Here is a 15,646-nt window from a genome sequence, read left to right as displayed (position 1 = left end):
ATCAAAACTGTTCTATTGATTGTTTCATTTTACTGTATGTAGTGTATTTTTGTCGTCGTTTTTGTATGTTGCAATTAATACTTTAAACAGTATATGTGTCAGTGGATTAGAACGAAATGTGTTGGGTTTCAATTTAAAACTGATTTATGTATGGAGAACAGGTTTTTACCATTCAGCCTCCGGGTCAACTGGTGATCGAATCTCCTGCTAACGCAAGTGAGAGTTACATTTTGAAAATCTCACTTTTTTTTGAATAAATGGTTTTGTTAGAGGAAACCGATGCGGGGCGCAAAACCAATTCGGCGTTTTATTTTCGCAATTTTTCACTTTCACCTGCGCGCACCGTACCTCAAATCCTGCGACGCTTTCGCAACTTGGAACATTTCAGGATTTAACAAATTGGAACGAACGGTTTGAAATTTGAAAAGTTCATTAGCTTTTAAGTAGAGGAAGGTTTCGAAAGACACGCATAATTTTATCACGTTGAACAAACAAAAGTGGTGCGTAATGAGTTTGTTCTTTTGCGTACGTAAACAATGGTGCATCATCTTCTTTTATCTCGGAAAGATGCTCAAACATGGAGTCGAACGGCCGATTAGAACTGGGAGACGTTTAAGGAATGAAATACTGGTTTTCTTCTGTTAAATGTGCGTGTTTGCATTTCTGTGTGTGTTTGCAGGAAGTTTATTCACACTTATATGGTGCTCAATTAAAACCTAGTATAGTTTATTGTTCGCTTTTGTTCTGCTTTTTCTGCTTAGATTATGAACGTTTGTGTACATGGCTGATAACAACTAATATGTGGTTTCTATTGAGTTTTGTTTCATTGTGTTAAAATATTTATTTATATTCAAATTAAAATAAAATTGTGCATTAAATTAGGGTAATCACAATAATTGTCCCTCACAATTTGAACCCACAAAATAACTAGATGAAAATAATTGTAACCAGCTGTTGGCGGTTCTAGTCAACACAGATTGTTTTTTCCTCCGTTTTAATTTGATAATTGATAATTATTAACAATCAACCAAGAATATCTTATGTTAATTGCACACTTTTGTATTAAATGCAAATTTCATGGGAATGTTTAAATAAGGAAAGTTCAAAAATTAACTTATTCCGAATTACATAAATATTATGTGTAAATTTCAGTATCTTTGACCTTAAATATTGAGAAATGGACGGACGAAAATGACGAAACTGTAGGAAAATCATACTAGCTGTGCATTTTACAAATGGATATTTAGAAAAAATGTGGGTCAATGTGTTGTTTTTAGCATTTAATTTTTTTTATTGTCGACGATTTCAATCTAATAATCGTTTAGTCCTTGATCCTAAAAATGAATTTTATTTTTGCTCCGGTGTTGTATTTATATTTAATAGACAAACAAAGTGTAAAGTGACACAATTCAATGTTATATAATTTTATTTATTCAATAATTTCACTATTTATCTTTTACAGTACATAATTGGCTTGTAAATGGTAAATTACAACATGTGGAACTGTACGAGTAGGAAATTGTGTGTGTTTATTTGGTAACTTTAGTGTAATTTAAAATTAAGAACTAAAGATAAAATATTATTTGATGTTATTGACGAAAAGTGAAACACGTGCACAAAGAACTTTCTCGATTTGGTCGTACGCAATAAACCACCGATTGTAACTCGAATTTGTCAATTCTGACCGACAACAATTCACGTTCATTGTGCTAGAGCATATATTTCTTTATTTTTAACACATTTTTGGCCTAGATTTTTGAACAATTACGGTTTTGTTCATTGTTACGAGTTGATTTGATGCTGATCCACTTGACAGTGACAGCTGGATAAATAAATAAACATTGGATGTTTTGACGAAAACGTTCAGACAATTACTGCACTACGTTCCTGACAACCATAAATATTTATGACCTAGTTTTTCTATCGAAAATCAAAAATCAGAAGCGGAAACTGTCTGGACAGGTAAATCATACAAGAAGAGTGGTCACGATTTCGGAATTGTTGTGGATGTGGTTTATTGGTGATCGGTGCGAGATGTGAAGACAATTACGAGTTGACTGTGTGGTGTAACGGGCAGATTTTGAGGTCGTGGTGCGGGCGGGAAACAAGGTTAACGACTGACCGCGTTCGCTCTTCGCACGCTTCCGGTTTTCTGCATCTCTACCTGGAATTAATGCCGGTGCATTAGCAGCAGGCCGTTTCGTCCATGCCAACCCATAATAATAACAATTTGCGAACGTTCCATACTATTTATACTGACTGTGTGTGTGTGCGAGTCTTCGACGAGATTTATCGATTGTTCGACCTATATTTAAATTAATGATCTATTCGTGATCTATTTTGCATATTCTTTACGATTTGTTTGAATAATAGAATTCTTCTATTCGTATTGTGATTTTTATTGTGCAGTATTGGCAGAAAGTAGATCAACTTTAAAAATATATAAATTGTTATGTTGTTTAAGCGAATCTAATAGAATTTATACTGATTATGAACACGCCGTATACAAATATATCAGTGAATATTTTTGGTATTATAAATAATTCTGTTAGCTACAAATCAAAAAACTAAATATTCGGTTGGCAAAAAGTAGAGGAACGTTTTACTAAATGTCACTAATCTCTACAAAATCCACAATAATTTTTAGTTTTATATTGTATACCAAAATAAACTAAGTTAATATAGTATCTCGTTGAAAGAAATCACGGATTGTATCGTTCTTTCAATCCGATGAGAGAAAAATCAATATCCCTCGATTATAACTCGTGTTTTACAACAATTTTCAAGATTTGGCGATGTGGAAGGAAAAAATAAAACTGGACGACCAAGAAAAACCAATAAGTTTCAGGATAAACAAATTTGATCATACTCCAAAAAAATTCTTCTCCTGAGTTCCAGCAAAATAAAAGGTCTACTTGAGACACAACTTGGAATTGATGTTTCAATTGAGGAGGTATTCATGCGAGAAAGCCAGACTAAAAAACCATTACTATCAGAGAAGAACAGACGAGCCAGAGTTGAGTTTACCAGGTCCCTTATACACTGGACTATAAATGATTGGAAACGAACGATCTGGAGTGATGAAATCAAGTTTAATCTGGTTAGTAGTGATGGGATTTTATATGTAAGGCGACCTATTCATGAAATATATATAAATATGTCACTAAAACATTATTTTCAACAGAATAATGACCCGAAGCACACTTTATATGTGTGTTGTTAATGTATGTTACGAATTGACCATGTCAATCTCCCGATCTAAATTTCATTGAAAACTTATAGAAGATAGAAAACGACAAAACAAGACGCAAAGAGTATAGTAATCAGCAAGATATGGATCCAAATATTATTGATCATCTATTGCTTTCCATTTAAAAGGTGTTTGGAAGTTATTCATAATAATGGGAATTTTACAATATATTAGTGTAGAATTAATTATAATTATAATTCTAATTATAAATTATTTGTAGTAATAAAACTTTAAATAGCAAAAGTTGCTCTACTTTTTGCCTGCCCAAAACAAATAATCATCAGTAAAATTAAATTCATTATTTTTTATTGTTTAACCATGTAATTGTTAAATTTATAGGGGGAAGTTAATTTTTAATATATATTTTTTGTACATAAAAATCGGGACAAAAATTATTTAAATTTTAAAAAAGTTGCTCCAGTTTCTGCCAATACTATATATAATTGAATCAACCAACCAAACCTCACTTTTTCAATATGTATTTCAAATATTTGAGAAAACCAATTATTTCTAGTTTAAAATTAAGAATAGAAATAAAAATAAAATTAAATAAAAAATTACATTTACAAACCATTACATACAATTTTTTCATTTTTCTCTTAAAATCAATAAAAAATTGCCTAGTTTGGTTAAAAGTCAGGGTTAAGTGAGACTTGTAATTGCCATTATATATATGTATAAAAAACAAACTAAAAATTAACATTTATACGAGAGTAAAAAGTTACACACGATACTTTAAATGTCAGTGTTCTACTTGTCTAACCTTTTTGGTCAATTTTGCAAGAATACAATTTGCTTTTACACTAATAATGCTTGCGTACAAATGTCGCAGTGAAAGCGATTTATTATTATTTGTTTTATTTATACAGAGATCGGTATTACATTATGTTTAGGACGTAACGAGACTGCGAATAATGTTTGCAGAAAATCCATTTTAATCGTGACTCCGAACATTTGAACACGAGTCAATTTTCCGCTTGAGGAATCTCTCATAAATTTAGTAGAAATTGGTAAAACGGTAAATAATTTACGTTGCATAAAACTTGTATGATTGTTTAAGTCGCTAAAATGAGAAAAAAGCGAAGAAGGAAGAAAAAAGAGGGCAGTGGGCCAGATTTTCTAGTCGATCGTTAATGAATTTTCTGGGTAGCGTATGCATTCTCATGGCGTGCTTTTGAAAATAACAATAACGCACGCAACGCCACTTATTTTATTACGATGGGTCAAGAACAATCAATTACTGATACAACCGTCTCTAATTGAATTGTTGCCCAACAAAAACAGTGTTCCCACTTTTAATATCATATTTATAGAAAAGTACAGTTGCATTGTTATTTGTTATTTGTTATTTGTTATTTGTTATGGATTGATCGGATTCGTTGTGGAACTGTTTCATGCGTCAAATCGGTATTTCTCTCCGATTCGTTTCACAATTACGAAACGGAATTGTGCTCGATGTCACTTAATGTGCAACCGACACGTTTTAATTTCGTCTGATTCGTGTCATATTCCTAAATAAATTCATCACAGATAACATCTTTGGGTCGTGGTCACGAAAAGTAAATAAGAAAACGGGACTTTGTTCAATTAATAATTTGACCTTTGGTGAAAATGCACAATTTTACCCGGATACTGTACAAACATGGTTATTCCCAAACGGTGAATGGTTAATGAGTTGGAATATTTACTCAATTTTATCTTGAATATTAATCTGTTTTTTGTCAATGTGTTTTACTTCCATTTATATTTTCATTTTTAAGTTACAATTATTTACTTTTCCGATAATAATTTATTGAACCTTTTAATATGTTTTTTAAACAACATTATTATTTATTTATTTTTTTAATTTTGTTTTTCTACTATAATTTTTTGTGTTTTAACGAATTATGAAAAAAGTATTGATTTGAAAATATAACCTGGTTCTTTATTTATTGTACGACACATAGTGTTCAATTGAAAATATTGATGTATTGAAGTTATTGATGTTTTAATATGTATAAAATTAAATTTAAATAACAAACCCTGAATAAAATATGGCAATAGTAATAACGGTACCTTATATAATGGTTAATGTCAAAAATAAATTTTTCTGCTTCAAAATTGGTGGGTTTACAGACTTTAAAATTAGACCACCAATCTGTCAATTAGTCAATTGGAAAAAAATTAACAATTCCAGTTCAGTTAAAACCAATAGGACATGTAAACTTTAAAAATCCAACTAGAGATGAAATTTATTCAAAAATAAATTACAAAAGCAGTTCGATTTAAATTATAAGGTTTGCCATGTACCCTATGCAATTTTAAAAAGCGTGGCCCACCGGTTATAAAATATAATTAATAAAATATAAAATATAAAAATATGAAAATGTGAAAATATCAAAAATCAAAATATGGAAATATTGAAATATCGAAATATCAATATATCTAAATAAATATCAGTATATCAATATCAAGATAATATGAAAATACCAAAAATCAAAATATGAAATCATAATATCAAAATATCTAAATAAATATCAAAATATAAAAATCATAAAACATAAAACATATAAAACGTATAAAACAAATAAAACATATAAAACATAAAACATCATAAAACAAAAAGCAAACATAAAACATAACGTAAAACCGTAAAACGTAAAACATAAAATATAAAATATAGGGTGGGCCATCTAGCGTTTGCAATTTTAAAACGCAAATTTCGTGGCACACCCGTTAAAATTTCAATTCAATACCCTTTTCAGTTTTCCATAAACTTGAATACGGTGAATCATCCTATATAAATATACAGTATACACGAATTAAATTTTTGTTAAAAGTACACTAAAATTGAAATCATAGCAATTTTGTTGCGGCGTCGCGACGCGCCATTCCTGATGCGCCTCTTTTTATTAGCGGATCAGCAGCAGCAGCAGCAGCAGCAGCAGGAACAGTGCCAACTTTTCTCTCGCACCGGCATTTAAACTTCACCCTGACCCACACACACATCCGCACAGACGGTTTCCCCGCTAATATCGTTCGCGTGTGCAAAATATTTTCTTTTCCAGGTAAATAACGTCAATTTTATATCATTTAGCTGTTTTGTAGACTTTTCGAGATGTAGATTTGTAAATTGATTGAGATTTCTTTGCACGTACATCGAAAAAAAACCGTGTTAACAGTCGCTAATTTCCAATAGCGACGATCGGAATTCGTGTCGATTAAAGTACAAACACGATTGTGGATTTAACGTTCGAGCAGCGATAAAAATTTTTGGTAAAAGTGGGTGATGCATCACAGCTGTCGTCACTAATAAAATTCTGTATTAATTAATTAATTAATTAAAACAAGATTTGTTGTGGCGTTTATTTTTATCGGGCTCAACAATAAAAGTTATTTCCTTGTGAAATCCGCCATTAGCCATTATTATGTATGTTTTCTATAAATTAGTAAAATAATCTAGTTTCTTCCTATTCATCTCGCCAATTTACCGCTTTCCATTGTGGAATCGTTCAATTGAACGGAACCCAATATTAATTACGGATTCCCATGATTATCCTTATTTGTTGTATAATTTACTTGTCATTGCTGCTCTTTTCATATAAATAATTTGTTGTTACATGTTAAAATTAAAAAAAAAAAAAGACTTTATATATTAATTGATGTGACGCACTGATCTACAGTTATGCATTTACGTGTGGTTTCTTCCTCTTCCATCGTTGAACAGATGGTTTGGGAGCAATTTTCGGCACCAAACAAATATCCATTCTTCGATTCTCAATTATGTTTACAGTTATATTTGTTGACAAGGAACGTTGTAAACAAGAAACCAAAACTATATTTTGGAAGCAGGAAATCAATTATTTGTTTTGTTTTGTACGTTTTATAATTAGCGCAGATAATAAGAAAGGATATTTTTGTAACCTGTTATGTTTTATTTGGCCCGATTAGATTAATAATTTGATTAATTATAACACTTAAGAATACGGGAGAGAGTTTAGAAAAACAAATGTTCTCAAAATTGTGTTTAAACCAACATAAAATAATAGTAGTAATCTTTGTTGATAAAGTTCATTATCAAACATCTGATGTCGAGGTGTTTTATCAAAACACATGATTAGAGACGATTCAAGTTTTATCAGCGGTTTCACCAAGAAAATTTACGATCCTGGGACGTTTTTATCACAGAGACAAACACCCAGACTCAACTTTCGGTGTGTTTTCCGTGATATAAGACGATGGTGGGTTGTGTGTTAATTTCATAGTGAAAACTTAACATGTGGGACCCTTGTAGGTTTTTAGCGCACGTCATTTGGCGCAAGGAACGTTCAGGTATTAAAATAAACATTTATAATAATTTTATTGAATTCCATTTGAATATAAAATAGACCGGTGACGTAAAAACGATTAAAAACAATAGTTACATACAAATGCATTTTCTTGAGTTACTTAACAGGAAAAATATTAAATGAATTTATGCAAGTTAAATAAATAATAATGAATTATATTAATTTCTCGAACGACATTAAATTTGAGATAGTTTAAAGGAATTTCGTAACATTATCTGTAATAAAATGACGGGCAGTTATTGCATATTGTATTGTTGATGACAAATCGAAGATTAGGAAGGCAGATAAAATGAATAACCTGCAAAAATAAAATATTGGAGGTGTAATTTGTATATCAGTCGTGTTGGTGTTTTAGTGTCGTTGTCACGCGTTCAATCCGTATACGGAAACAATGTGTTTCGGTTTCCTAAATCGGCATCAGATAAAATAGATTAAGTGTGAATTAAAATCAATCAGCACATCCGTGATAACAATACACACACACACACACCGTAATAATTTCAGGACTCGACAGACGACAGACGACAGTTCGACTGGAAACTTTGTGGAGTGCGCTACTATTTTTTTTTTCTCCGTGTATGTGGTCTGTGTAAGGTGGAAAATGAAAGTGGTGTGTTGGAAAATTGATTGATGATAAAATGTGGTATCCGTGTAAGGTGTTTCTGGAAACTGTCTCTCACAGACCAGATCCAGGTAATATTAATACGAAATAAATCATTTTTCTTGTAATTTTTTATCGATTCCTTGTTTAAATATTCATTCATTTTACCCAGTACCCTTCTATCGATTCACATTAAAATTGCTGTGTGATATAAGATAATTACTTAACATATTTTTATCGACATTTTCAACTATTCATCAAATCATTTGAATGATTTAAAATGAAATTTTTATCTGATTAAATTTTAAATGTGCACAATCTAATTATTCATGTCTAAGTTTTTACATTTTTAAATTAAACAACAAGTACATTTATACCATATAAAATAACAAAAATAAATAGTGACAAGAATACGTGTATAAACTACATTATTGTACATTGTTCGGGAATCAATAATAATTGTTGAAAGGTCGTAGTAACGTTAATTAATAATTTATATCAATTTCCTTAAACGATAAACAAATGTTTTCGTCGGTCGAACGAAATATCTGAACGGAAGTTTCAAACAAGGTTTCTGTTTTATCAATGTAGGTAAACCGGCCTAATCCGCCCGTATAGAAAAAGAAACTGCTCCAATATTTATTATTTTACGTTGTACATACTGGCTGTAGTGTTTGTTAAAATTTATCACAATTTTTATCGATTTCACAAATATTTTTATGATTTTAATATTTGCACAATTTAAATTTTTATTTGTAGATTAGATCATTTATTATTTGTATAAGTGTTTCACGTATTTGTACAATAAATATATTTTGTTATTGATAATGCTCGAAGCTTGAACTAATAATTTGTCCATTATAGTAAGTAAAATTATAAAAAGTCGATAAAAATTAGAAAGAAACATTACAATAATAAAAATAGAATCTTTGAGTGTTTATAACGAGGTAATTTAGTTTAAATATTCAGATGAACAAGTTTAATGACCTAAAATTACCTTTATTCATTTATAACAGTGTATTTTATTGTATTTTTTTTTTATAAGAAAATTATAAAATATTTATTTTAATTTCTATAACTCAACATTTATATATTGAATGTTGAAATTTATTCACGTTTATTGATTTACACGGTGGCAAATTGAAATTGTGATTTCAGTCGGAATTTCAATTAACGTGTGTGAATCATACATAGATTGTGACCCACATATTCATAAAATCGATTTTGCCAAGAAAGACACACGGTACAAGTAAATCAATCATTTGTGGTGTTGTTTGGTCCTAGTTTCCGATTTGGCATCTTGACTGCAAACTTCTATTACTGCTGCGACCTTAAAATGCCGCATCGATAAAGTTCACTTAAGTATTTTTTCAACAGTTGTGACGTATTTCAGTGCATTTCTGCCAATTGAAAATTGTTCGAGTTTAGTTTAACAATAATTGTCTCTAACGATTCATTCATTAACTGAACGAACCGTTATTACATTTTGTACTGAAATCAGGTCTTTAATTAACCATGTGTATGTGTGTGTGTCTGTGTATGTGCACTCGTTCCAAATGGTAAATGGTAAAGTTCGTCACGTACGTTCGTATGTGGTATATTCGTCATTTAACCCCGATTAATCAATCGCGGTTTTCTGGGTCCTCCATCAAACGGTAAATTGTTCTGTTCTTTCTAATGGGCGTCGCGACGTTGTCGTTCTTCCCTTCTCGTCTTACAATCCGTGAATATTTCTTTATTTGTCACGTATTTTACTCTAATAAAAAACAATTAATGCACTTATTTATTAGAGGTGTTAATTTAAAATTATTGCACTAATTTACTTGATTTAACTAATTTTCTAATTTATTTTGAACAATTTTCTATAAATTTTTAGATTTTTAAATTATATACTGCAATTGCAAATAAAATGGCTGTACCATGCTCTATCTAAACCCAATAATTTTTACGTTAATAATGATTTTTTAACAAAAAATTTTGATCGATTGATGGTCTACTGAAAACGTCTACAAAGCTACTAGTTTTAATGTTGGAAAGTTCATTCTTGGGGTATACGTTAACCAAGGACTATAATATAAAAACAATTATTAGTACTCTCAAATTTTATACAAGGTGTGTGTTTTTTTCGTTTAATTTTGTGCGTATTGAAACAACAATAACTTTGTTATTTTCAATTGAACACCATGAATAGCATAATTAAATTGAATGTTAAAAAATGGTTCAATTGGAATAAGTATTTCCTATATATAAGAGAATTTTTATCAAAATTGCTGAATATATATATGTGTGCTGATGACATTTTTTGTGTCTGACAACATTAACATAGATCATAAATTACATCAGGTCAAATTTTAATTTCAAAGCTTTTTCCGTTACCCACAAACTTCTAATAAATTAGTTAAATAAACCAAACAAAATACATACAAAATTCGTATAAACTAACGCAATTATTTTATTAAGTTAGAAAACTGCAATTTTCAAGTTGTTTTTTAAACTCTAAGATATAACGAAAAAAGGGAGATTTTTCTTGTGGAACCGTGACACTCGTATTTAATCTTGACCTATATTTCCCGTGCAGTGTTTGCACGGACGCATAGCGAAAATCGATGCAAACTAGACTAAATTCAGTTTGATACAATTTGTATTCTAATGCAATTCATGGCACAAAAAATAAATGGATAAACCATATTCAAACATTGATTTTATTATTAATATAAATTCTTTAGTGGAAAGTTACTAATTTAATTAGATTTAGAATGCTTTTTTCTATGGACAAATTGTTAATTTTAAAAATATTAAGACGGACGATTGGTGTAATGACCATTTATTAGATTGTGGATTAAAGTCGCGACCTGCGCCAAGGATCGGCGTCGACGTCGCGGGCGTCGCAGACACAGTTTCGGTGTGCCGTCGTCCCACTGCGGACGGCAACGTTAGCCGCCTCCGCCTCCACCTCCGTCTCTCTCCGAGCTTCGGCACGTGTCGGTTACTCCATATGCCCGAAACCAGCTGATCGTGCGGCACTGTATTCATGCGGTACGTATCGGAACAGCTGTTGGCTGCCTCTACGTCACTCGATTATCAACGCAATTGGGAATGTCGCAGGAGGAACACGTTTATATGTATTTTAAATATTTGCCCGCAACCTGGTTCCTGCTTTTCGTTAATCCGTAAACTAGGTTAGCCTATAAAAATAACGTCTTCCTGTTTTAAATGAGAATAATTATAGGAATAAGTGTGTGAGGTAATTCCGTCACATTTTGTAACAGTTTGCTCTTTGTCTGCAACCAGAATGAATGTTGCATAGGCGTTCCCCAAGGTTGCCTTAATTAATCCACTCGATTATATAAAGTTTCTAGTTGTTATGTTAAAATTTTACTAAAATTGAATTATTCATTACAAACCACTGCCACGTTTAATTGCTCGCTTCTTACTTTTGCAACCAGTTTGACCTACAATTTTTTCATCTAAAATTCATCAAGTATTGATCCCGGTGTTGGGGTTAATTGAACACGTTCGAAAATAATAGAAGGTCAAAACTCATTAAATGTGATCCCGTTTAATTAATTAATCATGCAATTTCTATGGACAAAAAAACATTTTATAATTTTTACGAGACATAAATCAAGAGAAAGATTAAAATAGTGAAAGGACAGAAGGGAAAGTGGGCGCCACTCTCATTGCGATTATTAATAACGTAACGTCTAATTATGTCCAGGTTTTTGCATAACCTTTGGAAAAGTCGACGCCGTCTGAAAATAAACACGAATCGATAAAGCACCGGTTTGATCAATATGCATGGTTTTCATTAAACATGGAAACCGGACGAAAGATGCGACGCAACGATACCGTCAAGATTTTAATTAAGCTTTCCAATCAATATTAATTATGGTTTGAACGAATTGATATAATAAGGTCAATTGAATTTTATCTATTTTAAACGTTTGCTCGTGACGACGCAGGAACTTTTATCAGTACGTACTTTGGGTACTCCCAATTTTGTTTACTTGAGAAAAACTCAATATATCAATAAAATGGTACGGATTAATGTAATGTGGTGATTAAACGATAGATTTGTCTTCATAATTGTCCAGAACGTGACCGTTATTAGAAAGTTCAATGTTTCACGTCGATTATGATTATCTATAGGAAAAACGATTCCTAAGTCCTACGTCTTTTAAAATAGATAATGGAACACTTTCGGTGATTCACTATTCAAGTGACATAATTGTAATAAAAAGCAGTTCAGTTCTTACGTATTTTCCACATTAAACCATAATTAATTTCATTTTAAACAAACGTGTCATTAATAACAACAACAATAGTTCTGATACTGTTGTGTTGGTATCGTAAAAAGTTACGCGTTAACAATAAGTAATGGGAATAATGGAACTATATCGATCGATATGGGTTAAACAGTCGTTGAACGTGAAACAGTAAAGGTACTGTTGTTTCGATTTTTTTCTTTTATATTCCATCAGTAGCTTTAAATCAACAATTATTTATATTTCATTGTTTTAAAGCTGGCTTAAAAGTGGGAACTTATTTGGAGTCTGTCGTTTTATTTTTGTCCGCTTCAGCATAGTTAGTTTTTTAATTGGAACTAATAATAGGAAACCTATTTCCTGAGTTAAATTTAGAACTTGGCACTTATTATTATTACAGACATAATTAAGGTGATTATTTTATAATTTTATTTGTTGTAATAAAATCTATTCGGTGTAGCTTCGTCCGATTAACATGCAACGAAAACGGTGGCCTCGAGGCAAATTTTAATTTTTCAGTTTCACGCACTTTTGACGACGAACAACAAAATTTCCGAAAGCAGGAAACGCGTTTGTTTATTCGGTTCGAGGACGGCGCAAAACCGCGCGAATTACCCAAATCACTCGAGTCACTCGACCGAGTTTCAAGACAATCGGTTTGTCATGATGAGATTAGCAAAGTGTGTAATTGAAATCAACTGATAGAGTAACGCACTAAACACAAAAAGCGATTTATCGAATAAAATAATTATAGATAAGAATATTTCCGGAAGAATCACGTTGGAAGTTTTACTACGGTCGGTTATTCGGAGGAAACGTTCGAAGAATTCGTTCGGCATTCCAATAAAATGCGAGCCAGTTTAAATAGCGAGCAATGCGGAATTCCCATGCGTTCCTTAATTCCTATAATTTCATGCCGCTCTAATTGTCTAATTGGCCAAAGACCAGACATTTTTCTCTTCTTCTTTAACGATAATTGGATTATTGACCGGTGATTGTTTATTTGATTGTCGATCGGTCATACTGCGGTTTATGACATGTTCGACAATTCAAGGGTGAACTTTTATGACTTCACGATTTATTAAATTGCTTTATCATACTCAAAACATTTTTCTTTTACCTTTCTTTCACAGAATAAAGATTAGAATAGGTTAATCTAATCTTGTGATCTTATGATAAAGACCCGTCAGATAATCGATTTTGTCTGTCATTTCTAAATTGTCAAATATATATAGTACACTCATTATAGGACGTTCCCAGCTATAAACTCTATAAACTTATATTTTGACATACTAAAATTTGTCTCAAAATTCACACATGATAGGATGGCCGGAACTTAAAAAGTAAGAGGTCAAAAGTCACACAATTCGATTTTTTGCACATTTTTTGTAAATATCTCGTTTTCTATGCGTTTTTAAGCTACTTGTATTTCTTTGTCTTAAATTCTCTACAACTTTTGTTTTAAACATTTTTTCATACGTCGAACCGTCGTGGAGGTCTATTGGTGTTTCCGATATAAAATACGTAGTATAAAGTTTATAAATTATTGCTAAATATATAATTATCATTTTTTATTAACTATTACATTATATTCAAGCATTTCTTTGCTTACTTATCTATTTTTAATTTCGATTTCCTCATATATAGTATTTGTAGCATGCATAGCAGAGACCCATTTACACAAAACACTTTCTTTTGTACTTCGACCACGAGCTACTCCTCTTTCTGTTTTCATTGATTTCATAAGACTTTGTTCAATTACATATCTGTCCATGTACCAGAATTGAATTTTTATGTTCTCAAAAGTTTGTTCATCCAAAGTTTCTTCCAACTTCAGCATATCTTGAAGATATAAGTGTGTTTATTTTGAGTATAAGAAGTGACCACTGGGGTGAAAATAGGGGCATCAAGATGTTCTTTAAAAAGCCCAAGTCTTTCAACACGAACAAAATCAAGTGCCACTGAAACCATTTCGAAATATCACACCCATAACTGTGGTGTTGGACCTCGAGCTTTTAATTCATCCAGTTTGTTCAGAAATGTCGCAGGAAAAAGAGTTGAGCTACCTATCCACCCTTTTATGTTTTCGTAGGAAACATCTCGAAAAGTTATTTGCTGTATTAACTGATCCAAAGAACTATCTTCAATCTTCATATCTTTAAAAATTATCACTAATAATGCAAGTCGTAATAATGTATGGCTCCTGATGCCTCTCGAGTAAACGTGACCACTGAGCAATTTGTTAACAGAATTCTTTGCATATATTTCACCAAGAGCTTCCTTGAGTCCACTTCCGTCCATTATGTACCCTATGCTTTCAAGAAAAGAGAGAATTTAATTTTCTACAATATTGATACGAAATACAAGTAGCGTAAAACTCATAGGAAACGAGATATTTACAAAAATGTGCAAAAAAACGATTTTTGTGACTTTTTAAACAGCGGCCATCCTATCATGTGTGAATTTTGAAATAAGTTTTGGGATGTCAAAATATAACTTTATATTATATAAGCTTATATAACTGACTATTTCGATTTCCGAGATATTCACCTTATTTTAACTAAGATGACTGAACTATTTACCATTTTTTCACATAATAAAGACTTTCACAGAATAAAGATTAGATTATGTTAGTCTAACCTTGTGATAAACACACGTCAGATAATCGATTTTGACTGGCATTTCTAATTTGTCAAATGTATTAATACATCAAATACAATACAATTATTAAAGAAATTACCATGGCTACCTTAATTACACAAATAAAATGAATCTAAAGAGACCTTGATACGCTTACTCATTGTTATAATCTAATATATTACAATAATTTGGTAAAAACGTAAGGTTTAACGAATCCAAACAATTAAAGTGACGCGTTTTAAATAATTGCAAAAATGCAAATAAAATCGGTTGAATGATGTCAGCAACCCAAAATGTTGCTCGAGTCCATCATGTATTGTAGTTTGAATTGAATGCAGATCGAAGTCGGATGTTTGGGCATCGAGGAAGGACGACGCAATGCAGAATTATCGAATGTTGTTGCACCGACCATCCATCATCATAGACCGGTTTCGTGTTTCTACGCTTCTGCCAAAGTTCAAGGTTCACCCTTTCCGCTCGAATCACTTTATTACACATTTCATTTGATTTTCTCTACAAATAATGTTTTTTTTTTTAAAAATTAAATCCGTCCCGGAAACAA

At 31.3% G+C, this 15,646-nt stretch overlaps 1 protein-coding gene across 5 annotated transcripts in view; it reads left to right on the top strand.

The window, feature by feature from the left end:
• Positions 1-15,646, top strand: part of LOC109599029 (serine/threonine-protein kinase tricornered) — a 45,670-nt gene that overhangs the window by 18,216 nt on the left and 11,808 nt on the right. The window contains exon 1 of one of the 5 annotated variants that reach the window (XM_049962402.1): positions 7,492-7,561. The exons of 3 other annotated variants lie outside the window; for them this stretch is intronic. In XM_049962402.1, the coding sequence (XP_049818359.1) occupies positions 7,507-7,561 (55 nt within the window). In that variant the 5' untranslated portion in view covers positions 7,492-7,506. Of the gene's footprint in view, positions 1-7,491; positions 7,562-8,159; positions 8,272-15,646 lie in introns of those variants that run through there. One more of the 5 variants, XM_020014964.2, reaches the window with a different exon arrangement.

The sequence above is a fragment of the Aethina tumida genome, chromosome 2 (assembly GCF_024364675.1).
Source record: "Aethina tumida isolate Nest 87 chromosome 2, icAetTumi1.1, whole genome shotgun sequence".
Classification (NCBI taxonomy): Eukaryota; Metazoa; Arthropoda; class Insecta; order Coleoptera; family Nitidulidae; genus Aethina; species Aethina tumida.
The sequence above is the reverse complement of the archived record's forward strand: the minus strand, read 5'-3'. Positions and strand labels throughout refer to the sequence as shown.